General features: G+C 41.0%; 1 protein-coding gene across 1 annotated transcript; it reads left to right on the top strand.

Annotated features, from left to right (window-relative positions):
- Window positions 1-3,659: 3,659 nt before the first annotated feature.
- ntrk2b (neurotrophic tyrosine kinase, receptor, type 2b) lies at window positions 3,660-25,944 on the top strand. The gene is made up of 18 exons (XM_021602993.2): window positions 3,660-4,679; window positions 6,098-6,172; window positions 6,282-6,353; window positions 8,091-8,159; window positions 8,356-8,516; window positions 8,770-8,906; window positions 9,861-9,993; window positions 10,404-10,715; window positions 11,121-11,141; window positions 13,791-13,799; window positions 17,025-17,059; window positions 17,168-17,267; window positions 17,497-17,685; window positions 18,155-18,285; window positions 18,597-18,769; window positions 21,148-21,388; window positions 24,835-24,993; window positions 25,655-25,944. The coding sequence occupies exons 1-18, from the start codon at window positions 4,474-4,476 to the stop codon at window positions 25,838-25,840; spliced, it is 2,409 nt and encodes an 802-aa protein (XP_021458668.1). The 5' UTR covers window positions 3,660-4,473; the 3' UTR covers window positions 25,841-25,944.
- The last annotated feature ends 1,446 nt before the right edge of the window (window positions 25,945-27,390 follow it).

Below are 27,390 nucleotides of genomic sequence, written 5' to 3'. Positions count from 1 at the left end.
AATTATGCAAGTTCTCCCACTTAAAAAGATGAGAGGCCTGTAAATTTTCATCATAGGTACACTTCAACTATGACAGACAAAATGAGAAAAAAAAAATCCAGAAAATCACATTGTAGGATTTTTTTTAATGAATTGATTTGCAAATTATGGTGGAAAATAAGTATTTGGTCAATTCCAAAAGTTTATCTCAATACTTTGTTATATATCCTTTGTTGGCAATGACAGAGATCAAATGTTTTCTGTAAGTCTTCACAAGGTTTTCACACACTGTTGCTGGTATTTTGGCCCATTCCTCCATGCAGATCTCCTCTAGAGCAGTGCTGTTTTGGGGCTGTTACTGGGCAACACGGACTTTCAACTCCCTCCAAAGATTTTCTATGGGGTTGAGATCTGGAGACTGGCTAGGCCACTCCAGGACCTTGAAATGCTTCTTACTAAGCCACTCCTTCGTTGCTCGGGCGGTGTGTTTGGGATCATTGTCATGCTGAAAGACCCAGCCACGTTTCATCTTCAATGCCCTTGCTGATGGAAGGAGGTTTTCACTCAATCTCACAATACATGGCCCCATTCATTATTTCCTTTACACAGATCAGTCGTCCTGGTCCCTTTGCAGACAAACAGCTCCAAAGCATGATGTTTCCACCCCCATGCTTCACAGTAGGTATGGTGTTCTTTGATGCAACTCAGCATTCTTTGTCTTCCAAACACGACGAGTTGAGTTTTTACCAAAAAGTTATATTTTGGTTTCATCTGACCATATGACAATATGACATTCTCCCAATCTTCTTCTGGATCATCCAAATGCTCTCTAGCAAACTTCAGACCGGCCTGGACATGTACTGGCTTAAGCAGGGGGACACGTCTGGCACTGCAGGATTTTGAGTCCCTGGCGGCGTAGTGTGTTACTGATGGTAGGCTTTGTTACTTTGGTCCCAGCTCTCTGCAGGTCATTCAATAGTGGTTCTGGGATTTTTGCTCACTGATCTTGTGATAATTTTGACCCCACGGGGTGAGATCTTGCGTGGAGCCCCAGATCGAGGGAGATTATCAGTGGTCTTGTATGTCTTCCATTTCCTAATAATTGCTCCCACAGTTGATTTCTTCAAACCAAGCTGCTTACCTATTGCAGATTCAGTCTTCCCAGCCTGGTGCAGGTCTACAATTTTGTTTCTGGTGTCCTTTGACAGCTCTTTGGTCTTGGCCATAGCGGCGTTTGGAGTGGGACTGTTTGATAAGTTCAAACAGGTGCCATTAATACAGGTAACGAGTGGAGGACAGAGGAGCCTCTTAAAGAAGAAGTTACAGGTCTACAGGTTACAGGTTTACAGGTTCTGTTATAATCTCCACCCGGCACAGCCAGAAGAGGACTGGCCATCCCACATATGCTCTCTCTAATTCTCTCTTTCTTTCTCTCTCTCGGAGGACCTGAGCCCTAGGACCATGCCCCAGGAATACCTGACATGATGACTCCTTGCTGTCCCCAGTCCACCTGACTGTGCTGCTGCTCCAGTTTCAACTATTCTGCCTTATTATTATTCGACCATGCTGGTCATTTATGAACATTTGAACATCTTGACCATGTTTTGTTATAATCTCCACCCGGCACAGCCAGAAGAGGACTGGCCACCCCACATAGCCTGGTTCCTCTCTAGGTTTCTTCCTAGGTTTTGGCCTTTCTAGGGAGTTTTTCCTAGCCACCGTGCTTCTTCACCTGCATTGCTTGCTGTTTGGGGTTTTAGGCTGGGTTTCTGTACAGCACTTTGAGATATCAGCTGATGTACGAAGGGCTATATAAAATAAATTTGATTGATTGATGGTCTGTGAGTACCAGAAATCATGCTTGTTTGTAGTTGACCAAATACTTATTTTCCACCATAATTTGCAAATAAATTCATTAAAAATCCTACAATGTGATTTTTCTGGATTTCTTTTCTCTCATTTTGTCTGTCATAGTTGAAGTGTACCTATGATGAAAATTACAGGCCTCTCTCATCTTTTTAAGTGGGAGAACTTGCACAATTGGTGGCTGACTAAATACTTGTTTGCCCTACTGTATACAAAAAGTTAAAATCCGCTTGAAAAACACACAAAATAGCAGAATTGGTCAGGAGCTGCAGCACCATGTGGTCATCATTGCAATGATCAGTGGTGTAAAGTACTTAAGTAAAAATGCTTGTCAGTACTACTAGATTTTTGGGGTATCTTTACTTTACTATTAATGTTTTTGACAACTTTTGGAGAGGCGGTCTAAGGCACTGCATCTGTGTTAGAGGTGTCACTACAGTCACTACAGACCCTAGTTCGATTCAAGGCTATATCACAACCGGCTGTGATTGGGAGTCCCAAAGGGCGGCGCACAATTGGCTCAACTTCGTTAGCGTTTGGCCGGGTAGGCTGTCATTGTAAATAAGAATTTGTTCTTTACAGACTTGCCTAGTTAAAATAAATATTTTAGCAATTACTTTTACTTTTTTGATACTTAAGTATATTTTAAAACCAAATACAAATACTTTTATTTTACTGGGTGACCTTTTTTCTTGTAATTTAAAAAAACAAAAAAAAATTAAATTGGGTACTTTTTCCATCACTGGCAATGATTCAGAAAAAAAACAAAGTAACCTAACGTCTGTTTTCAAAAATGTAGCAAGCTAATGGTGCAGACATCAAATTACATTGGTTTTCATTTCCATGTCAGCCATCATTTCCATTTCCATTGCTATTGCTATTGGGTACATTGCTAAATCCGCATTAATCAGAATAATGCCCTCTGCTCCTCCTAGTGGAGCAAAAATGCTAACTTTCCCTGTTATTGGTAATGGTGAGAGGTTAGCATGTCTTGGGGGCAAATACTACATTTAATACACTATGAATTTGTCCAAATACTTGACACCTTCAAATGTGGGGACTACAGAATAAATATAAAGTTGCATTAATTTCTAAAAGGTAAAACATATGTATGAAAATACCTTTAAAGTCACAAGAACATGAATTTATTAAAGATCACAAATGTTTTAAATGATCTCATTTCAATAGCCATTGATATCTGACATTTCCTTCACTTGCTTATTGTGATATTTATGGAATCATTAAAGGACCTTGTCAAAATCATTACACTTATCCCTCAGAGATACAATTTTCCCACAACATCACGGCACCTGTGTGTGTTTACACCTGGTATGAAAATAACCGTGTCATGTGCCAGGACTCTTCTGACCCATGACCTTTGTCTGCAGCAGATTTACTAGTCCTCAAATTGAAAAGATCCTAGAGGAAAAAGTTGAACTGAACATAATTACATATTTTTTAAATAATCTATCCAAGTTAGCTGTTACAATAGCAATTTTTTCGTAAATGGATGCATATTTAATCTTATGGCCTTCAAATAGCTGACATATCCACATATTTAAAAAAAAAAAAAACATATGCTAAACATAGCTTTGACAAATTACGACAATTTCGATGGAAGCTACAGTATTTCTGTCTTGTTTTTCCTCGGATGGAAGACCCATTTGAAGCACACACACAAACAAATATATTGTTTAATTATTTTTCGTAGATGCAGCCCGTCTTGTGCGTCAAACTGCACGTCACACTCGAAATGGCCATCCATGGAGCTGTGGTATTGTTGGAAAAAGCACTCTGTAGGCCTATAGACCGAGGTTGTCCGTATGCAGAATAAAATTGGCACATCAAACATTACAAATAGAGGTAATATAATTCCATTTTAACCAACTATTAAGCCTTCTATTATAAGATAAGGGTGTAGGTAGGCCGTCAATGTAAATAATAATTTGTTCTTAACTGACTTACATAGTTAAATAAATACATGTAGGGCTATAGTTTGAATAGCCTATTCCCATCTATTTTTCAGAATGTGTACGATAAGCATGCAAATATATAGCTATTGAATAGTCATAACACTGATAAATGTTGATAAACTGTCAGCCAAATATCTCTGTATAAACGCAATTCCAGCGATGACTGGCGGAGATGCGCTCTTCCACAGCGGTAATCAATAGACGAATGCAGGTACCCTGCCTCCTCGCATACGCACTCTGTTGATACATCACCACGCATTCTGACTCCACCGTGCAGTCTCTTATTTCTATCTCCATCACAACTGCATATGAAGAAGAATCACAAGGATAACGGGTTTCTCCCTCAACATCTGGAGCGCCACGTTTTACCACGCAGAGACAGACGCTCTGCCTCCGAGAAAGAGACGGGTGAGACTGAGGACGGAGCACTTGACACCTTGCTTCACCGCATCGATATGCAGTAGTGTGATACCAATTCTGCGGAGACGTAGAGGCCATTCCATGGCATCCTAATATTACATTGAGGGATTGCGCATTCGTGATCAAAGGCAGCCTCGTTAGTGGTGCCGAACGGATTAAATTGGCTATAGGACGGGGGAAATTAATCATATCCATATTTGATCAATACCTACCGTGAGATATCGTTGGACCTGCAATGGACTCCAACGTACGGGAATATGGAATGGCTCGCTTGGGAATCTTTATGGTTTTGATGGGGCTGTGGCGGGTTAGCGCTGCTTGCCCTGCGTTCTGCACTTGCAGCATCTCAAGGATTGCTTGTATCGATCCTGAACCAGGGATCGAGGATTTCCCTATCCTTACGTTAGATGACATAGAAATGGACATCAACATCACCGATATGTAAGTATCGATTAATTAAAATAAATGGCTACGCCATTGCAGACATGGCAAACCTACAATGAACGGTTCCTGTTTTTAAGCAAAACAATGGCAGATTGCTCAAACAAATAAATACAAAAACATCTGAGGTGTATCACAAAATAAGGTGTATTTACTTTGCCATACTATTTAGGCTGTTCATCTCTCATGTTTTCAGTTTCATATGGAGACAGCCTACCCTAAGCAACAATAAAAAAAAATAAGTAGGCTATAGCTTCAGCATATAATAGTGTAGGATAATTTCGAGCGTGCGTGTCAGGTGGTGGGGGCACGAGTTGTTGGGAATATTTGGAATAGGCTATTTTCCTCTAGAAACCAGGCCCTGGCAGGGATAGTGGTATTGATATTTAGTGGGGATAATGGCATGATGGCTGATGTGGCTCCAACAAGCAGAGACCTGGGGGAAGGAAGAAAAAAACACGAAGGAAAACAATGTCAGATAAATTAGCCAAATCACGATTATAATGGGCTAGCCAACGTAACAGACTCGGGTCTATGTCGCCCCCACAAAATACCCATCGTAGCAATCACCCGAACCTCCCGAAGTGGTTCTTGTAAATATCAAAACACGTTAGCACACCGTCACAGTGGTATCTGTATAAAACACAGGTTTAAAGCCATTTATTAGGTTTAGGCTACAATTGTTGACGTGCCAGAGCTGGACAGGATGAGTTTATTTGATAGACAATAAACAGACAATACATGTGCGGAGAAAAAAATGTATTACCACTGCATGTTGTTGGTGTTAAGTGTTACTCTGGTTCATCAGGCCTATTAGCTAACGCAGCATATGTTTAGATTTACCATATTTCAGTGCAGTAGGCCTATTGCATATATCCATAAGGTGCATAGTATTGTGCCTGAAACCTATATTGCTCCTGGGCAAATGCAGATAGTGAGAGAACTAACACCATCAGCATGCAGGGGCCATAGCCTACATCTAGACAGGGCGGTGTTGTACTTAACTGTGTCTTCTCATACCATCCATAGCTTAATCAAAGGTAAACCTTAATTGATGATGGTCTACTGGCCTATTACTTTGGCATGCAAAGCATTTTCATTAATTATTAAGAATATTTAACATTAATAATTAATTCTAAACATACATATATGAATATTACATGAACAACCATCACTCATCCAGGTGTTGTTTACTCTAGTGTAGAGAGATATCAATCACCTTAGCTTTTCTAATCAGTAGATATTAGCTGAGTGTCCAAAGAGACACCAGTTTGTACCGCTATCAAATCTATCATGAAGAGAAGCTACAGATTCCCTCAAAACAGTTCAGAAACCTGTGAAACTGCCCAAAATGGACATGATGGCCAAATACTATATTTCCATTATGTTTGTAATTGTTTTGTATTGAACTTTTACAGATACATTGCAAATCAAAACAGACTATTTGACATCAATGATAACAGCTTGAAGTACTACTCTAATCTCAGAAATCTGTAAGTATTAGTATTACACGAGGTTATGATCCAGACTATGTTATGGTTGCACTATATTGATATGTAATTGTGACTAAAAATAACACATTCACTCCCCCACTCCGAACAGAACTGTGACAAATACCAGATTGACTTCTATCTCATCACAGGCCTTTTTCAACAATACAAGACTTCAATATCTGTAAGTACTGTATAGTCTTTGATTCATTTTCTGTTTGGTGTTGTTCTTATCTTCCTCCTCACAGATGTAGCTAATGTACTTTCAAAGAGCAAATGTAGGGCCCCCAAGCCAATCACAAACAATTAAGGCCAATTCATATTATAGACTATGTAGATTCTTACAGATGTAGGATCTTAATTTGGATCTTAATTTAGATATATTTTTGCTGAGAATGTTCCTACACAGCAGGAAATGCAAATTTGTCGCGTATTTGAGTTTTAAACAGGCTTCTAAACGGTGTGTTTCCCACTTTGAAACTTGATTTGCCCTAATGAAAAATGTATCAACCCCTACAAAAATGTCCATTAATTACAATCCACATAATCATGAACATTTCCTGTCGCTGAAGGATTATTCTCCTGCTGTAGCTAACTGTCTCAAATGACGATTCTACATCTGTACTAACCTTACAGTGAAGCCTTGCAGTCAACACTTCTAAACGTGGTAATTCTTATCTAAATCTGCATGGATTGGCATGATAATGTCGCCTATAGTCAAAGGAGCTGGTTCAAGTGCATACAGTTTAGCCTCATGGCTGGGTAGCGGGACGACACGCTCAGCAAACAGTGAGGAGCAGTTAATGGTCTGACCATGTGTTTTTGTTAATGCATAGTTAAAAGGTGCTAGGTGCAAAACAAGTGAAAGTGAAAATAGAGCAAGCATTCTGTTCCAACGTCATGTCACATACGTTTTCATTTGAGTTTAATCACACACACACACACACACTGATTTTGGATTGAGTTCAGTACATACAGGTAACTGCCAAAAGACAGGAAACTCGGGTAAATGAGGGATACAAAAGTACATTGAAAGCAGGCGCTTCCACACAATTGCGGTTCCTAAGTTAATTAAGCAACTGACATCCCATCATGCTTAGGGTCATGTATAAGTGCCCAGTTGCCCAGTATTTAGGCTAGCATGGCTAGAAGAGGAGGTCTGTGACTTTGAAAGAGGGGTCTCAAATGAGCATAGGGGGTTTAAATGGTTGTGTGTGTGTGTGTGTGTGTCACCAGATCTCAACCTGGTGACACAGACGTATGGGAGATTCAAACAAAACAAAACCCCAAATTATGGAATTTCTCGTGGAAAATGGTGTCACATCCATCCAGTAGAGTTCCAGACAGTGCTTGACTTGGGCAGGAGCCCACCGGAGCAGAGTACTGGCACCTCAAATGCTCTACTGCTTGAGCTCCTGTTCCTCTTATAGAATATTAACTCAAAAGTATTATGGAGCTCCTGCAACGAATTGTAAACAATACCCGCACCTATTTCAGTCCAAGTCAAGCACTGGTTCCAGACACTTGTAGAATCTATGTCAAGGCGCATAGGAGCTGTTCTGGCATCTCGTGGTGGCCCAATGCCATATTTGTATTTTTATTTAACCTTAATTTAACTAGGCAAGTCAGTTAAGAACAAATTCTGATTTACAATGACGGCCTAGGGACAGTGGGTTAACTGCCTCGTTCAGGGACAGAATGACAGATTTTTACCTTGTCAGCTCAGGGATTCGATTTAGCATCCCTCCGGTTACTGGCCCAACGCTCTAACCAGTAGGCTACCTGCCGCCCCAAAGATACTTTATGTTGGTGTTTCCTTTATTTTTGAAGTTACCTGTACATTGATAACATTAGTTATGTCATTCTGACCTACAATAGTTGGTTTATTGTAACATTTATGATTTATTATTTTGACTCGTAGGAATCTGAGAGACAATAACTTGTCAACACTCTCTTGGAAAACATTCCAAAACTTAAACATGACATCTTTGTAAGTACCTATCCCTATTTACTATTTTATGTCATGTAATTCTTATTTTAAAGTGCAGTGTGTGTGTGTGTGTGTGTGTGTGTGTGTGTGTGTGTGTGTGTGTGTGTGTGTGTGTGTGTGTGTGTGTGTGTGTGTGTGTGTGTGTGTGTGTGTGTGTGTGTGTGTGTGTGTTAATGCTCTGTTTTTTTTTCTCTAGTCCCCTCCTGTCTGGTAACCCTCTGAAGTGTGTATGTGAGAACATGTGGATCAAACTGAGGCTGCAAGAGGACATTGACAGTACAGAGAGTCAAGAGCTGAAATGCATAGATGACAGAGCAGTGAGGAGGGCCATCTCCAGATTCACTCCCCCTGATTGTGGTAATGTCAACCCCAGAGAAAGACAGACATACAGATGGGGAACTACACTATGTTGTGACAAAGCAGAGAGAGAGAAAGCTTGTGTACGTGTGGAACATTGAGGAGCATACTAGAATGCCAGTGTAGTGCAGTGCTTTGACTTTTCTTTTCAAATAGTCAGTAAACAGCATGAAGTAGAAATCAAGTGAAGGTCACTTAGGTGCAACTTGTACCGTAAAACAACATTGTTAAAGGTTCTGTTTACGTTTTACAGAGGCTCCCGCAGTGGAGGTCAGTCCCTCTATCATCAAAATGACGGAGGGAAGTGATGTCAGAGCAGTGTGCAGTGCAACAGGGTCTCCTGCCCCTGATATCTTGTGGAATATTGACAGTTTGTTTACCATCACTAAGGTAAGATGATGATCTTTGTTTTGGTATATTATGACACAACCCTCTGACTATTACTAGGGATAGGAGTTGTTCCTGATGAGGTCATGTGGGCAGGGAAAAACTCTTGGCTTTGTATATTATGCACTTTTCTCAACTGACACCTTAACACTCACAAAAAAATTACCCCCCTTTTCTCCACAAATTTCGATCTTGTCTCATCGCTGCAACTCCCCAATAGACTCAGGAGGCAAAGGTCAAGTCCCACGTCCTCAGAAACATGACCCGCCAAACCCCGTAACTTAACACCCGCCCACTTAACCCGGAAGCCAGCCGCACCAATGTGTCGGAGGAAACACTGTTCAACTGACGACCGAGGTCAGCCTTCAGGCGCCCGGCCCACCACAAGGAGTCGTTAGAGCGCAATGAGCCAAGTAAAATCTAATTTTATTGGTCACACACACGTGTTTATCAGATGTTATTGCGGGTCTAGCGAACTGCCCCCCGGCCAAACCCTCCCCTAACCTTAACGACGCTGGGCCAATTGTGCGCCACCCTATGGGACTCCTAATCACGGCTGGTTGCGATACAGTCCAGGATTGAACCCGGGTCTGTATTGACGCCACTAGCACTGCAATGCCTTAGACTGCTGCGCCACTCGGGAGGCCCCATAGCAATCAATTTTATGTTCGTTTTTCTTCTTTTTTTTTTACATGAAACTTGTCAAGTTTTTACATTTCAATACGTAAATAACAATATAATTTTATTAATATAATAACAGCATATTACTCCATACTTTTAGGTGTTTTATAACATACAGCGGTAAATATTTTAGCTCCAGATGTTTCACTATGATCACAATGATTTGTTATTAAATGTATTGACTGTGTAATACATGTTACTATTACTAATAATGCTAAAGCTAATAATGCTTATTGCTCATCATGACAATGCTAACATTGCTAAATGTATTTACAGATCAATGCCTTGGAGCTGGAGAGCAATCTGACACTGTTAGGTCTCTCGCCTTCGGACAACGGCAGAGTGATCACTTGCAATGTTGAGAACGTAGTCGGCCAAACCGAGGCTTACCTCCAACTCAACATCCTCTGTAAGGACGTGTTCTGTTGTGTTGCGTGCCTATACCATTTTTTGTTTAATTTATTCTGCCACTGTGGTTGCAAAATGTAAAATGCCATTTTCACTGATTCTACAGTGTAGTTTTATCCTGGATCTGTAGCATCCTACATTCTGAAAGACCACCTCCGGTGGTTCTGTGTCCTTACTGAAATGATAATATTGCTCAACAATCTGATTGACTCTACATGTCTCCTCTCACCTTGCCATACTGTACTCCTCCTTCTGTTTAGCTCCTGGTTGCCCTCAATGCCGTACCATCCTCTCCCTCCTGTCTAGCCCCCTTACCCCAGTATCCCACTGCATTCTTCCAGTCCTCCTTCCTCATGTCTAGCACCCACTCCCAGTACCCTGTGACTATTCTTCCTGTTGTCTCTGTGTCAGTTCGCCCCACTATCCTGGAGCTGCTGGAGCCATTGCGCCTCCACCACTGGTGTATCCCCTTCAGTGTGACCGGAAACCCCAAGCCTGAGCTACGGTGGTACCACAAGGACCAAGAGCTCCACGAACAGGAGTACATCAAGACCGAGATCCACGAGAGCACAGGGAGCGTTCACCACGGCTGCCTGAAGCTTGTCAACCCGACTCACATCCACAACGGGCAGTATACGCTGGTGGTCAGGAACGAGTACGGGGAGGATCGTAAAGAAATCGACGCCCACTTCCTGCTCCCGCCAGACCCAGACTACGATACAGGTCTCACTGCAGTTTAGTTTATAGTTACTGTAATTTGATATAAGATGTTATAATCTATATGTAAGTTGTTTTTAGACTCTCTGAAAAAAAATCTGTGCCATGTAGAACCCTCTAGGAGCATAGAAAAGGTTAAAAATAGAACCATTTCAAGTCAAATAAAACTCTTTTTTTTGGTTAAAATGGCACCAATTCAAGAGTTCTATTTGGAACCAGAGGTTCTATGTGGAACCAAAAATGGTTCTATATGACCTGAAAATTGTAACTTTTTTTCAGGTTTCCTTTCCTGAACAAATGGTTCAACATAGCAGCTTTTTTTTCTGAGAATATATATTTTTTTGTGTAGCATGGTATGTGTAATGGATGTTTATGAATAACATGTACATTCCCCCTTTTCACTTATTTCAGAACCGCCATATACCTACCCTTGTAAGTATTTCTTAAGACATTGCAATTCTGCAAAGAATTACGCTTCTAAAACGTGCCGTTACGAAGACACGTGTGTATGTGTTTTTCTCTTGACATGACGTTAAGTAACTGTCCAGTGTTTCCACATTTCTATGATATTATGACCTATAAATAATTACAAGATGAGGGAAATAGATTTCCTTCCAAATTTTTTTCAATTAAGAATGTTAAAAAGCAGCTTTTCTGTGTTGGAATGGTGTGGGCGTACCTCAACAACAGAATGGTGTGGGCGTATACCAATCATAAAAAATATTCACGCAAGTAGACCACCGATTGGCCTTCATGCAATCATCCTCTGAGGAAATTGCAATTTTTTTAAAACAGTCTGTTTGACATTGTTTGAGGTGGGTCTCCAAATTATGCTTTGGCAACATACGATATGAGTATAGCACAAGTCAACAACATTATTTAGGTATGAGTTAACAGAATGTTAACTTTTGAAAGTGATATTTTCACTGTAGAGTTACTTTAATTTTAAATATCCAACGCAGCCGTTTATTTATCTCAATATTAAATCATTTTGGGATACAATTAAGTACCTTACTGTGTATGTTTTCAATTTAAATTGTCAAAAAGAAACAAACATTGCTCTTTGCTAAGAAGCTATTTCTCAAGCAAGAATTTTGTGGGGACTGTCTGGGAGTGGTCTGAGTGGGGAGGGGAAAACTGAAAGCTAGCTGTTATTGATAGAGGTTTGGAACTGTTTCTTATTGGTCTATTAACTAATTTATCACCTGGCGATGTCACCAGTCAGGCCAACACTCCATCCCACAAAACAGTCAAAGAATTTCAGGTGGTCTTTTCAAACAGCTCTTAGACTAAAAGGTCATTATCATAAATGTCACAATTGTACAGTATTTTTCCTGTGTGTTTGTGTGTGTGTGTGTGTGTGTGTGTGTGTGTGTACAGTGCATTCTGAAAGTATTCAGACCCCTTGACTTTCTCCACATTGTGTTACATTACAACCTTGTTCTAAAAATGATGAGGAAATGTTTTGATTAATCAATCTACACACAATATCCCATAATGACAAAGTGAAAACAGGTTTTTAGAAATTTTAGCAAATTTATTTAAAAAACAGACACCTTATTCACAAATATTCAGACCCTTTGACATGAGACTTGAAATAGAGCTCAGGTGCATCCTGTTTCCATTGATCATCCTTGAGATGCTTTTACAACTTGATTAGAGTCCACCTGTGGTAAATTCAATTGATTGGACATGATTTGGAATGACACACACCTGTCTATATAAGTTCCCACAGTTAACAGTGCATGTCAGAGCAAAAACCAAGCCATGAGGTCGAACAAATTGTCCCTTGAGCTCCAAGACAGGATTCTGTCAAGGCACATATCTGGGGAAGGGTACCAAAACATTTCTGCAGCATTGAAGGTCCCCAAGAACAGTGGCCTCCATCAATCTTAAATGGAATAAGTTTAGAAACACCAAGACTCTTCCTGGAGCTGGCCATCCGGCAAAACTGAGCAATCGGGGGAGAAGGGCCTTGGTCAGGGATGAGACCAAGAACCCGATGGTCACTCTGACAGAGCTCCATAAGTTCCTCTGTGCAATGGGAGAAGCGTCCAGATGGACAGCTATCTCTGCAGCACTCCACCAATCAGGCCTTTATGGTAGTGGCCAGGTGGACGCCACTCCTCAGTAAAAGGCACATGACAGCCTGCTTGGAGATTGCCAAAAGGGAAAGGCACCTAAAGGACTCTGACCATGAGAAACAAAATTCTCCGGTCTGATGAAACCAAGAATGAACTCTTTGGCTGAATGCCAACCGTCACGTCTGGAGGAAACCAGGCACCGCTCATCTCCTGGCCAATACCATCCCTACGGTGAAGCATGGTGGTAGCAGCATCATGCTGTGGGGATCTTTTTCAGCGGCAGGGACTGGGGGACTCGTCAGGATTGAGGGATGGAGCAAAGTAAACCTGCTCCAGAGGGCTCAAGACCTCAGACTGGGGCAAAGGTTCACCTTCCAACAGGACAACGACCCTAAGCACACAGCCAAGACAACACAGGAGTGGCTTCGGGACAAGTCTCTGAATGCCCTTGAGTGGCCCAGCCAGAGCCTGGACTTGAACCCGATCCAACATCTCTGGAGAAACCTGAAAATAACTTTGCGTCGACGCTCCCCATCCATCCAACCTGACTGAGCGGATCTGCAGAGAAGAATGGGAGAGACTCCCCGAATACAGGTGTGTCAAGCTTGTAGCATCATACCCAAGAAGTCTCGAGGCTGTAATCACTGGCAAAGGTGCTTCAACAAAGGGTCTGAATACTTATGTGAATTTGCAAAAATATCTAAACCTGTTTTTGCTTTGTCATTATGGGGTATTGTGTGTCGATTGATGAGAAAAACAATTTAATCAATTTTAGAATAAGGCTGTAACGTAACAAAATTTGGAAAAAGTGAAGGGGTCTGAATACTTTCCGAATGCCCTGTATGTATAAAATACAGGAAAATGTTGTTTTTGACTGCACTGGGCCCTAAAGACTTTAAGAATAATGACAGATTGATGATCCTGCCTTGTTATTTTCCTTTCCTCTGTCCACTGCTCTTCCTGTGCTGTGGGATGTCATCACCCTGCTGCATTTCAGACACCACTGGTATGTGCTTGAAGTATGAAATCCTGAGGGAATGTATTGGGTTTGGGGGAAAATCCAGGGTGGCCCAAAAGCTAATAGGGGATAGACAAGCATAATCTATGGCAAAACCTTTGACTGGACAAAATGGCAGTTTCTGGGCCCTGTCTATTACATAATTTACAGTGCCTTCAGAAAGTATTCATACCCCTTGACTTATTCCACATTTTGTTGTTACAGCCTGAATTCAAAATGGATATCAAAGTGAAAACATGTTTATTGAAATTGAAATACAGAAGGATTTCATTTACGTAAGTATTCACACCCCTTAGTCTATACTTTGTAGAAGCACTTTTGGCAGTGATTACGGCTGTGAGTCTTTCTGGGGATTGTGCAACATTTGCCCATTACTCTTTAAAAAAAATCTTCAATTTGTCCAATTGGTTGTTCATCTAGATCTTGAAGTAATTTATGTTAAAAAAATAACATGGCTAAAGAGCAACAGTAAAATAACAGTAGCGAGGCTATATACAGGGGGTATTGGTACAGAGTCAATGTACGGGAGCACCGGTTAGTCAAGGTAATTGAGGTAATATGTACATGTATGTAGAGTTAAAATTCACCGTCTTCTTAGTAAGCAACTCCAGTGTAAATTTGGTCTTGTGTTTAAGTTATTGTCCTACTGAAGAAGAAAAAAACAGGCCACCACAATTACAAGCATACCCATAACATGATGAAGCCACCACTATGCTTGAGAATATGGAGACTGGTACTAAATAATGTGTTGTATTAGATTTGCCCCAAACATAACACTATGTATTTAGGACAAAAGTTTATTGCTTTGCCCAATGTTTTGCAGTATTACTTTAGTTCCTTGTTGCAAACGGGATGCATGTTTTGGAATATTTTTATTCTGTACAGGCTACCTTCTTTTCACTCTTGTCAATTAGGTTAGTATTGTGGAGTAACTATAATGTTGTTGATCCATCCTCAAACTATGTACAGTGAGGGAAAAAGGTATTTGATCCCCTGCTGATTTTGTACATTTGCCCACTGACAAAGAAATGATCAGTCTATAATTTTAATGGTAGGTTTATTTGAACAGTGAGAGACAGAATAACAACAAAAAAATCCATAAAAACGCATGTCAAAAATGTTATAAATTGATTTGCATTTTAATGAGGGAACTCAGTATTTGACCCCTCTGCAAAACATGACTTAGTACTTTGTGGCAAAACCCTTGTTGGCAATCAGAGGTCAGATGTTTCTTGTAGTTGGCCACCAGGTTTACACACATCTCAGGAGGGATTTGGTCCCACTCCTCTTTGCAGATCTTCTCCAAGTCATTAAGGTTTCGAGGCTGACGTTTGGCAACTCGAACCTTCAGCTCCCTCCACAGATTATCTATGGGATTAAGGTCTGGAGACTGGCTAGGCCACTCCAGAACCTTAATGTGCTTCTACATGAGCCACTCCTTTATTGCCTTGGCCATGTGTTTTGGGTCATTGTCATGCTGGAATACCTATCCACGACTCATTTTCAATGCCCTGGCTGAGGGAAGGAGGTTCTCACCCAAGATTTGACGGGACATGGCCCTGTCCATCGTCCCTTTGATGCGGTGAAGTTGTCCTGTCCCCTTAGCAGAAAAACACACTAAAAACACTAATAATGTTTCCACCTCCATGTTTGACGGTGTGGATGGTGTTCTTGGGGTCATAGGCAGCATTCCTCCTCCTCCAAACACGGCGAGTTGAGTTGATGCTAAAGAGCTCCATTTTGGTCTCATCTGACCACAACACTTTCACCCAGTTGTCCTCTGAATCATTCAGATGTTCATTGGCAAACTTCAGACGGGCATGTATATGTGCTTTCTTGAGCAGGGGGACCTTGCGGGCGCTGCAGGATTTCAGTCCTTCACGGCGTAGTGTGTTACCAATTGTTTTCTTGGTGAGTATGGTCCCAGCTGCCTTGAGATCATTGACAAGATCCTCCCTTGTAGTTCTGGGCTGATTCCTCACCGTTCTCATGATCATTGCAACTCCACGAGGTGAGATCTTGCATGGAGCCCCAGGGCGAGGGAGATTGACAGTTCTTTTGTGTTCCCTCCATTTGCGAATAATTGCACCAACTGTTGCCACCTTCTCACCAAGCTGCTTGGCGAGGGTCTTGTAGCCCATTCCAGCCTTGTGTAGGTCGACAATCTTGTCCCTGACATCCTTGGAGAGCTCTTTGGTAATGGTGGAGAGTTTGGAATCTGATTGCTTCTGTGGACTCCCTTTAAGAGTGTGCTCCTAATCTCAGCTCGTTACCTGTATAAAAGACACCTGGGAGCCAGAAATCTTTCTGATTGAGAGGGGGTCAAATACTTATTTTCCTCATTAAATTGCAAATCAATTTATAACATTTTTGACAGGTGTTTTTCTGGATTTTTTTGTTGTTATTCTGTCTCTCACTGTTCAAATAAACCTACCATTAACATTATAGACGGATCATTTATTTGTCAGTGGGCAAACGTACAAAATCAGCAGGGGATCAAATACTTTTTTCCCTCACTGTAACTGTTTTAAAGTCACCATTGGCCTCATGGTGAAATCCCTGAGTGGTTTCCTTCCTCGCTGGCAACTGAGTTAGGAAGGACACCTGTATCTTTGCAGTGACTGGGTGTATTGATACACCATCCAAAGTGTAATTAATCACTTCACCATACTCAAAGGCATATTCAATGTCTGCTTTTTTTTACCCATCTACCAATAGGTGCCCTTCTTTGCGAGGCATTGGAAGACCTCCCTGGTCATTGTGGTTGAATCTGTGTTTGAAATTCACTGCTGAGGAACCTTACTGATGTGGGGTAAAGAGATGAGGTAGTCATTCAAAAATCATGTTAAACAGTATTGCGCACAAGGCGAGTCCATGCAACTTATTATGTGACTTGTTAAGCACCTGAAATTATTTAGGCTTGCCGTAACAAAGGGTTTGAATACTCATTGACAAGACATTTCAGGCTATAACACAACCAAACATGGAAAAAGTCAAGGGGTGGGAATACTTTCTGAAGGCACTGTAGCTAACACACATACTGTCTGGTTACATCACAACCAGACAGTATTTTTAGTGTTTGAAAAAACCTAAGGTCATTTTAATGTGAGAGAAGAAATCAGATGAAATTAGATTATGTACTTTAATGTTTGTATGTTTAATGCTGTTTCATTCTGTTTTAAATGTGTCCTGTGCTTGTTCTTTTTGTCTCAGACTTACCACTACCCCCAATAGAGGACAGTGTTGCAGTAAGTTAACGTACACATCATAATTTGTCATGCGTGGTTATGTGCATACTATAATGTTGTGCACTGTTATTGGTAAGTATTTTGCATTGTTGAATGGTGTTTTTCCAGGTGTACATAGTGGTGGGGATCGCTGGCGTGGCATTAATTGGATGTGTCCTGATGGTGATCATTCTGAAATACGGAAGAAACTCAAAGTTTGGGATGAAGGGTAAAGCTTTTCTTTTTAATCTTAGCATAGTCATTTTTCAAACCAGTATTGAGACTTGCAGGCCTCCCATTTGGATAAAAAGGAACATCTTGTTTTAGGTGCACATTTCTACAGTTTTAATTCCATTTAACCCCACCACATTTCAGCTTATGTTCGGCGACATAATAACATACAGAATCAATCACTCCTCTCATTTTCCTCCCACTGGGGTCCTCCCCTTCCTCCTCAGGCTCCTCCTCGGTCATCAGTAACGACGATGACTCCGCCAGTCCTCTTCATCACGTCTCCAATGGCAACAACACCCCGTCGTCCTCAGAGATGGGCCACGATGCGGTGATCATTGGAATGACAAAGATCCCTGTCATCGAGAACCCACAGTATTTCCGCCAATCTGGCAGCATGCTGAAATCGGACACGTGTGAGTTACCGTGGTGCAGAGGTCTGCTGGTGTTGTTACCCGGTCTTTTTCTGATAAATCCATGACAGGGCCACTGCGGCTGGATGGACTTCATGGCGATGACTTTGGTTGACCTCTTGCCGGATGACTTGCTGTAATATCAGACTGTATGGCACAGAGGGTGTCACTAGACAGACACACACATCTGACTATTTCACTTGTATCCCTGTGAGAAATGTAGTTCTGTAATGGCTACAATGTCCATACTCGTCCGACAAGCGACCAGAATATCACAGTTTCACTGTTTTTCCTCTATACAGTAGTAGACTAGGGCTGTTAACTTTAGTGTATGTAATGTGTAGGAGGAGTTTTTCCTGGCCACTTGACCTGACTAATTCTAACTAGGGGCCAGGAGTTTTTCCTGGTCAGTTCACACGATGTTCAGGAAAAACTGTGATAGCCTTACTTCATCTGTCTCTTTACATCCCAGTTGTCCAGCACATCAAGAGACACAACATTGTGCTGAAGCGTGAGCTAGGAGAGGGGGCCTTTGGGAAGGTGTTCCTGGCTGAGTGCTACAACCTGATCCCAGATCAGGACAAGATCCTGGTGGCTGTCAAGGTAAAGTATGGCCATCTATGTATGCCATTTCAAACAATCAACACACACTTTAGTCCTGGCTTTGATTTTTTTTTTTTTTAAAGAACAGCTTTAAATATAAACTATTTAGCTGTTTATCCTTTTCCCATATGTGAGGATTGTAATTACATTGTTTTGGATAATAGCACAACAAACAAGTATATTAGGATTTAATCCAATTTTGTAGGAAGGAGACTTTGAAACCATCAACAATCCCATCAATCAATGATTAAATGATGGTGTGCGTGCGTGTGTGTGTGTGTGTGCACGTGCACATGCATCCCTGTCCTCAGACGTTGAAAGAGGCCAGCGAGAGCGGCCGAGCCGACTTCCACCGGGAGGCGGAGCTACTGACCAACCTGCAGCATGAGCACATCGTTACCTTCTATGGCGTGTGTGTGGAGAGTGACCCGCTCATCATGGTGTTCGAGTACATGAAGCACGGCGACCTCAACAAGTTCCTCAGGTATTGTCGTGTGTCCCAATGTCTTTGTGCGTGTGATTTACGTTTGCCAATCCACGTGTACTGTATTAAAGTACTAACAGACGTAAATACTCCATGTGTGTAATGTGTATGTTTTGTGTCTGTTTTTATCCTTTTACTGTAAGCCAGAGCGCCAAAGACACATTTACACTCTGTGTAAATTTAATGCATAATAATGGTGTCTAATCTAATCAGTCATGAAAGGCTATGGGGGATTTTGGCACATACATGCAGTACCAGTCAAAAGTTTGGACACCTACACATTCAATAGTTTTTCTTTATTTTTGATATTTTTTTCTACGGAATAATGTAGTAACCAAAAAAGTGTTAAACAAATCAAAATATATTTAACATTTTAGATTCTTCAAAGTAGCCACCCTTTGCCTTGATGACAGCTTTGCATACTCTTTGCATTCTCTCAACCAGCTTCATGAGGTAGTCACCTGGAATGCATTTCAATATAAGACCAAGTGAATCAAGCCTTTATGGTCGAATTGCTGCCAAGAAACCCCTACTAAAGGACACCAATAATAAGAAGAGACTTGCTTGGGCCAAGAAACACGAGCAATGGACATTAGACCGGTGGAAATCTGTCCTTTGGAAAAAAAACGCAGTTTCTTTGTGAGACAGAGTAGGTGAACGGATGATCTCCGCATGTGTGGTTCCCGCCGTGAAACATGGTGGAGGAGGTGTGATGGTGTGGGTGTGATTGCTGATAACACTGTCTGATTTATTTAGAATTCAAGGCACACTTAATAACTTCTTGACTCACCCATCCCGTTAGCGGGATCATTTTCGTCAACATCCGCTGAATTGCAGCACGCCAAATTCAAATTAAATTACTAAAAATATTACATTTTCATGAAATCACAAGTGAATTATAGCAAAACACAGCTTAGCTTGTTGTTAATCCACCTGGTGTGTCAGATTTCAAAAAAGCTTTTCGGCAAAAGCATACCAAGCGTTTATGTAAGGACATCTCTCTCAGCAGACAAAACATTACAAACATCTTCGGATGTTTGCACTCACGAGACTCCCAGTTACACAATAAATGTTCCTTTTGTTCCATAAAGATTATTTTTATATCCAAAATACCTCCATTTGGTTGGCGCGTTATGTTGAGAAATCCACAGGTTCAAGCGGTCACGACGGGGCAGATGAAAATAGTATCCGTGAAGTCCGTAGAAACATGTCAAACGTTTTTTTTATAATCAATCCTCAGGTTGTTTTTACAATATATAATCGATAATATTTCAACCGGACTGTAGTTTTTTCAATAGGAGTGGGAGAGAAAATGTCTGCTCCAAGCTGCTCGCGCATGCGAAACTCTGCTGGCACCCAGCCACCCACTGACGCGATGTGATCTTTCTCACTCATTTTTCTGAATAAAAGCCTGAAACTATGTCTAAAGACTGTTCAGACCATGTGGAAGCCATAGGAAAATGAATCTGGTTGATATCCCTTTAAATGGAGGGAAGGCATGCAATGGAACAGAGAGGTTTCAGGACAAACAGCACTTCCTGGTTGGATTTTCCTGAGGTTTTCGCCTGCAATATCAGTTCTCTTATACTCACAGACAATATTTTGACCGTTTTGGAAACCTTAGAGTGTCTATCCTAATCTGACAATTATATGCATATTCTAGATTCTGGGCCTGAGAAATAGGCAGTTTCATTTGGGTACGTTTTTCATCCAAACATCAAATAACTGCCCACTACACCCAACAAGTTAACCAGTTAACCTCTGCAGCAATAAGCCATCCCATATGGTTTGCGCTTAGTGGGACTATCATTTTATTTTCAACAAGACAATGAACCAAAACACACCTCCAGGCTGTGTAATGGCTATTTGACTAACAAGGAGAGTGGAGGTCAGATGACCTAGCCTCCACAATCACCCGACCTCAACTCAAAGTAAGATGGTTTGGGATGAGTTGGATCGCAGTGTGAAGGAAAAGCAGCCAACAAGTGCTCAGAATATGTGGGAACTCCTTCAAGACTGTTGGAAAGCATTCCAGGTGAAGCTGGTTGAGAGAATGCCAAGAGTGTGCGAAGGGTGGCTACTTTGAAGAATCTAAAATATGAAATGATTTTGATTTGTTTTAACACTTTTTGGGATACTAAATGATTCCATATGTGTTATTTAATTAATAGTAAAAATAAAGAAAAACCCTTGAATGAGTAGGTGTGTCCAAACTTTTGACTAGTACTGTATGTAAGTGTGATACTTTATTTGAATTGAAACTGGGTAACTGCAATGGAAGCGAATGAGTTTGCACTTATCCGATTAAGTCCTCTTTGTAGTCAATTTTAGATAACTATAGTTAGCATTGTGTTTGACCCACCTGTGTTTTGGTGTAGGTCCCACGGTCCTGATGCAGTGCTGATGGCTGATGGGCAGCACAGCCTGATGGTGGAGCTGACCCAGTCCCAGATGCTGCATATCGCCCAGCAGATCGCTGCAGGCATGGTCTACCTAGCCTCCCAGCACTTTGTCCACAGAGACCTGGCCACACGCAACTGTCTGGTGGGAGAGAACCTGCTGGTCAAGATTGGGGACTTTGGCATGTCCAGGGATGTGTATAGTACCGACTACTACAGAGTGAGTCTGTGGGCACACACACACACACACATGCACGCAAAACAGAAAGACAGGAATACACTCATGTGTAATTAGAATTTGGTTTTGGTTTGTAACAGCCATGCTGTTACAGCAATAATTTTAACCAGCAATTTTTAAAATCTATTTTTAATGCCATTTAAATGCAAATTCTATAATATGCATAGAATTGCTGTTTCCATGGTAATAGGGGGCAACAGTGCAAAATGCACTGGCAGTTTTTTTTTCATGCTTGACATTGCATTTATGCCGTGATGCAAATTTAGCCTTGAATTCTCTATTTTAAGGCCTTTTCAGAGGCAAGCTACTGCTCGTAAAATACCTAGATTCATGAACACACTTCTCCTTATCACCCCCCGTTCTATGCAGTATCTAACCTAGTTCTTATAAAATGAGTGAGGGAGAACATTGTCTACCTTAGCAGGTAGCCTGGTAGCCTAACCTGTTTCTGCTTTACCCAACTCCTTTGTTGTTGTTATGCCAAATTGGCGGCTAACTGCTATCTGCTACTGTCTAGCTTTTACTAGAACAGTATAGACAACACCACAGGCATTAATGTGATTTCATGTCTGCATGGGCCCAATAATATTTTGGCCTTCTCAGGTTGATCTGACAATTCTCACATAGAAACTTAATTGGGAGGACGGATGTTTGATATTCTTTTTACATTTGTGTAAGAAACAATTTTTCTGAAAATCATAATGAAAGTGTCCATTTTAGGCCTTTTTTAGACCGATACATGCCCCTTGTCAGACTTAATGGTCCGTGAACCGTACATGATACAGACAACACCTTGGTGTCATTATCCTCCTAATATTGTGCTCATTTTGAGACATATTGTTTTTAACAATATATTCTACAAGTACATCACATTTCTAAAGTGGGCTCTCTGTTACTTTCAAAGGTATGATTCATTTTATGAGCACCATCAACACAGTGAATGGGGAAATGGATTCAAAGGGGACTCCCTCTGCTGGTGATTTGCTGAATGTGCAATCCTGCAGGAGGGCTGTGATACAATGTCAATTTCTTTTTATAAAATTGATAATTTCTTCAAAAGTACCAGAGAGCCCACTCTGGGAAGTTGATGTTTGAATAGTATATTGTTCCAAACAATGTCTAAATATAAGCTAAATCAAAAAGGCTACTTTTTATATTTTTTATGTTGAATAAATGAATGGGAATTTTATTTCAGACCATAGACATACTCCATGTTTTAGAGCACACATTATAAGGAGTAAAATGACAAGACGCTTCACAAATTATTTGTTGCTTACAGGAGGCATGTATAGGTCTAAAAAGGGCATACAACGGCCACTTTCATCATATACAGTACTAGTCAAAGGTTTGGACACACCTACTCATTCAAGGGTTTTTCTTTATTTTTACTTTTTTCTACCTTGTAGAATAATAATGAAGACATCAAAATTATGAAATAACACATATGGAATCATGTAGTAACCAAAAAAGTGTTAAACGAATCAACATATATTTGAGATTCTTCAAAGTAGCCACCTTTTACTTGATGACAGCTTTGCACACTCTTGGCATTCTCTCAACCAGCTTCATGAGGTAGTCACTTGGAATGCATTTCAATTAACAGGTGTGCCTTGTTCATTTGTGGAATTTCTTTCCTTAATGCATTTGAGTCAATCAGTTATGTTGTGACAAGATAGCCCTATTTGGTAAAATACCAAGTGCATATTATGGCAAGAACAGCTCAAATAAGCAGAGATAAATGACAGTCCATCATTACTTTAAGACATGAAGATCAGTCAATGTGGAAAATTTCAAAGAACTTTGAAAGTTTCTTCAAGTGCAGTCACAAAAACCATCAAGCGCTATGATGAAACTGGCTTTCATGAGGACCACCACAGAAAAGGAAGACTGCAAAGGATGTTCATAAGAGTTGGCCTGCCTCAGAAATTGCAGCCCAAATAAATCTTTCAGAGTTCAAGTAACAGACACATCTCAACTGTTCAGAGGAGACTGTGTGAATCAAGCCTTCATGGTTAAATTGCTGCAAGGAAACCACTACTAAAGGCCACCAATAAGAAGAAGAGACTTGCTTGGGCCAAGAAACACGAGCAATGGACGTTAGACCAGAGGAAATATGTCCTTTGGTCTGAGTCCAAATTTGAGATTTTTGGTTCCAATTGCCATGTCTTTGAGACTCATAGTAAGTGAACAGATGATCTCCGCATGTGTGGTTCCCACTGTGAAGCATGGAGGAGGTGTGATGATGTGGGGATGCTTTGCTGGTAACACTGTCTGTGATTTATTTAGAAATCAAGGCACACTTAACCAGCATGGCTACCACAGCATTCTGCAGCGATACGCCATCCCATCTGGTTTGTACTTAGTGGGACTATCAATTATTTTTCAACAGGACAATGACCCAACACACCTCCAGGTTGTGTAAGAGCTATTTGATCAAGGAGTGTGCTGGAGTACTGCATCAGATGACCTGGCCTCCACAATCACCCGACCTCAACCCAGTTGAAATGGTTTAGGATGAGTTGGACCGCAGAGTGAAGGAAAAGCAGCCGACGAGTGCTCAGCATATGTGGGAACTCCTTCAAGACTGTTGGAATAGCATTCCAGGTGAAATCTGGTTGAGAGAATGCTAAGAGTGCACAAAGCCGTCAGGGTTTCCCTATGGATTTAGCGGAAGAAAGCCATTACACAGGGAGAGTGCCAGAGCCTGCATGGGATTCTTTTGTGGCTTTTGTGGCTACTTTGAAGAATCTAAATGATAAGATATATTTTGATTTATTTAACACTTTTTTGGTTACTATATGATTCCATATGTTATTTCATAGTTTTGATGTCTTCTATTATTCTACAATGTACAAAATAGTAAAAATAAACTAAAATCCGTCAATTGTGTTTTTCTGTTGCTCATTAGAAAAACACAATTTAATTTTCAAGATTTCATGTTTGTCCCCCATGAGACACCGTAGACGCAGAAGAAGTCTATTTAATTTCCTCATAATCCTCAGAATGAATCTAAAATAACTCAAGAAATCTGTAATTAATTTAGATGTTTTTGCAGAGGAGGTTTTAGTTGCGCAAAAATCGAACTAAGGTGTTTGGTGCAGTATTTCTGAAGTAACACACGGTTGTTCCAAACTCCATTTAAGGCGAGACTGACTTTATGACCAAAATTATCCTATTTACACTTTGTAGTCAATTTTGACACTAGAATAACTGTTTCGGACTCAAATCGATGCCATGTAAGCCATTTTCAAAGGGATTTGTTGCTTTTTAAAGGCAGTCGCTCAGATTTGGCCTTTAGATCCAGACTTGTTCTGTGTCCCAATCAGCCCCAGGCCTGGGGTCTATGTAGACTACAGTGCCCTCTGCTGCTTCCTGGCCCAATACAAAACAGATGAATGTAACTGACTGGATCCGTTGTCTGTTTCCAGGTGGGGGGTCACACCATGCTGCCCATCCGCTGGATGCCTCCAGAGAGCATCATGTACCGGAGGTTCACCACGGAGAGTGATGTCTGGAGTCTCGGCGTGGTCCTCTGGGAGATCTTCACCTATGGGAAGCAGCCCTGGTACCAGCTCTCCAACAATGAGGTCAGTAGTCTCTTATCACAGACAGCAGCACTGTTGAGATTTGGTTCTGGGTTCCGAGATTACAAGGTTTTAGACACAAACTCAAACCTTTCCTACAGTAGATTGACTACACTGGTATCATAGCACTTGAGATCCAATGAGATTTATTGTCAACTTCAAATACATCAGTCTTCTGTGGTCTCCATTTTTCTAATCTTTGTTGCAGTATATCACATTTGTATTGTCCATATAAATTGACTGTACAAAACATTAGGAACACCTGCTCTTTCCATGACACGGCGTGACCAGGTGAATCCAGGTGAAAGCTAGGATCCCTTATTGATGTCACATGTTAAGGCCACTTCAATCAGTGTAGATGAAGGGCAGGAGACGGGTTAAAGAAGGGGGAGGGGTTGCAACGCAACATTAGGAAGGTGTTCCTAATGTTTTATTCTCTGTGTCGATTTTTATGCGTTATGAATATACATTTCCTGGAAATCTATTAGATGAAACCAAGGCTAACATGTCTGAGTCTAAAAAAAACATATCACCTTGGTAAACCTCACTTTGTTTAGATGCTGTTACCATGTGAGCGATGGCTTCCTTAATTGCCCCTGAGGGAATAAATCAAGTTGAATTGGACTGAATTTCAATTGCATTGTGGTGGGTACCCTTTATGCAGGTGATCGAGTGTATCACCCAGGGGCGCGTGCTGCAGCGGCCGCGTTCCTGTCCAAAGGAGGTGTACGACCTGATGCTGGGATGCTGGCAGAGAGAATCCTACATGAGACTTAACATCAAGGAGATCCACAGCCTGCTCCAGAGCCTGGCCAAGGCCTCGCCTGTCTACCTGGATATACTGGGCTGAGTGAGTCTGGGCTGGTGTTTGGGTGGGGGTGAGGGGGAGTTGTGTGTGTGTGTGTGTGTGTGTGTGTGAGAGTGAGAGAGCATATGTGTTTGCGTGTGTGAGAGTGAGAGAGCATATGTGTTTGCGTGTGTGAGAGTGAGAGAGCATATGTGTTTGCGTGTGTGAGAGTGAGAGAGCATATGTGTTTGCGTGTGTGAGAGTGAGAGAGCATATGTGTTTGCGTGTGTGAGAGTGAGAGAGCATATGTGTTTGTGTGTGTGCCCGACTGTGCTGACTGTGCTTCTGCCTCCTCATCACATAGAGAAAAGCCTTAAATTTGATTAACTTTTCCTTTCCTTCTCCATTTGATGATACTCTTAGGACCAGTTTCTCAAACCCAGATTAAAATATTCCAGGAGTAGGCCCAATTCTGATTTAGTTCATCAGGAGCTAAAAATGATTTAATGAACATCAATTAACCTTGAATTACATCATGCTGGACCGTGACGGGAACTTTTTAAGTGAAGTTTAACCATAGTCCAACAATAATTGAGGCCATGTCCATGAAACCAAATGATCAGTAATCTTGATTCAATTGTAATCTGGGTCTGCGAAACAAATCATTGACTGTGTTATTGTACTCTTCTTGTACACTGTAATTGCTGGGGATGAACAAAGGGAAAATGACTGTGTCAAAATGATCATGGACAATGTATGGACACGTGCCAACATGAATAGAGCTTTTCCTTGTTCCTACTAACACGAGGGACATCTCATGTGGAGCGACATGTAAAGTCGAAGTAATATTTATTTATTTGTAAACCCATTGCAATGAAGTAAGGCTTACCGCTTATATAAGTGTCATGGACTATTTTTATGATGTGAGAACTTTCTTATTGATGTCAGGTGCTTTTTGACTCTGTTGTTTTCATGTTGCCACTTTACATTTTGATTGGTGACTGAATTCTGTCATCATGGCCAACCAGTCCGGAGCTGTGGAGTTGATTATTATGGTACTTGAAGGGTACCTCTTAGGACTTATAATGACTTCATATCACATTAATAACCCATAAAAATAAAAAATAAATACATCCATTCATGAAATGCTTATGTACTGCTCATATATGGGTATTCGTGTGTTATAAAGTCTATGTAGGTACCCTCAGTCTAGAGAGAACAAGAGCCATCCATATCCACACAACACCGTTAAACCCCTGAGTGTTGTTATACATATACATATGTGCATATTACAAAAACACGTTTAAATGTTATAAAAATAAGGATTTACCTTTTAAAACATATGGGCATTCTCTATGCCATATTTATAATTCATTTTTTCAGAATTATTTTCTTTTTTTAAATGAATATTTCAGGTTGTGGTTCATTATCAGTGGTATTTTCTATCTGATTCTATTTTGCTAGATACTGACATTGTCCATTTCCATGTAGAAGGTCTTTTGTGTTTTTGAATGTGGTTAGTATGCACTACACATGTCACAATCTTGACTGGATAACTAAAGCACAGTGAATAAGGACCGTCCCAGCATTAAGTTGGAACAGGGAGGAATTTG

This window comes from Oncorhynchus mykiss, chromosome 5 (genome assembly GCF_013265735.2).
Source record: "Oncorhynchus mykiss isolate Arlee chromosome 5, USDA_OmykA_1.1, whole genome shotgun sequence".
Taxonomy (NCBI): Eukaryota; Metazoa; Chordata; class Actinopteri; order Salmoniformes; family Salmonidae; genus Oncorhynchus; species Oncorhynchus mykiss.
The sequence above is the reverse complement of the archived record's forward strand: the minus strand, read 5'-3'. Positions and strand labels throughout refer to the sequence as shown.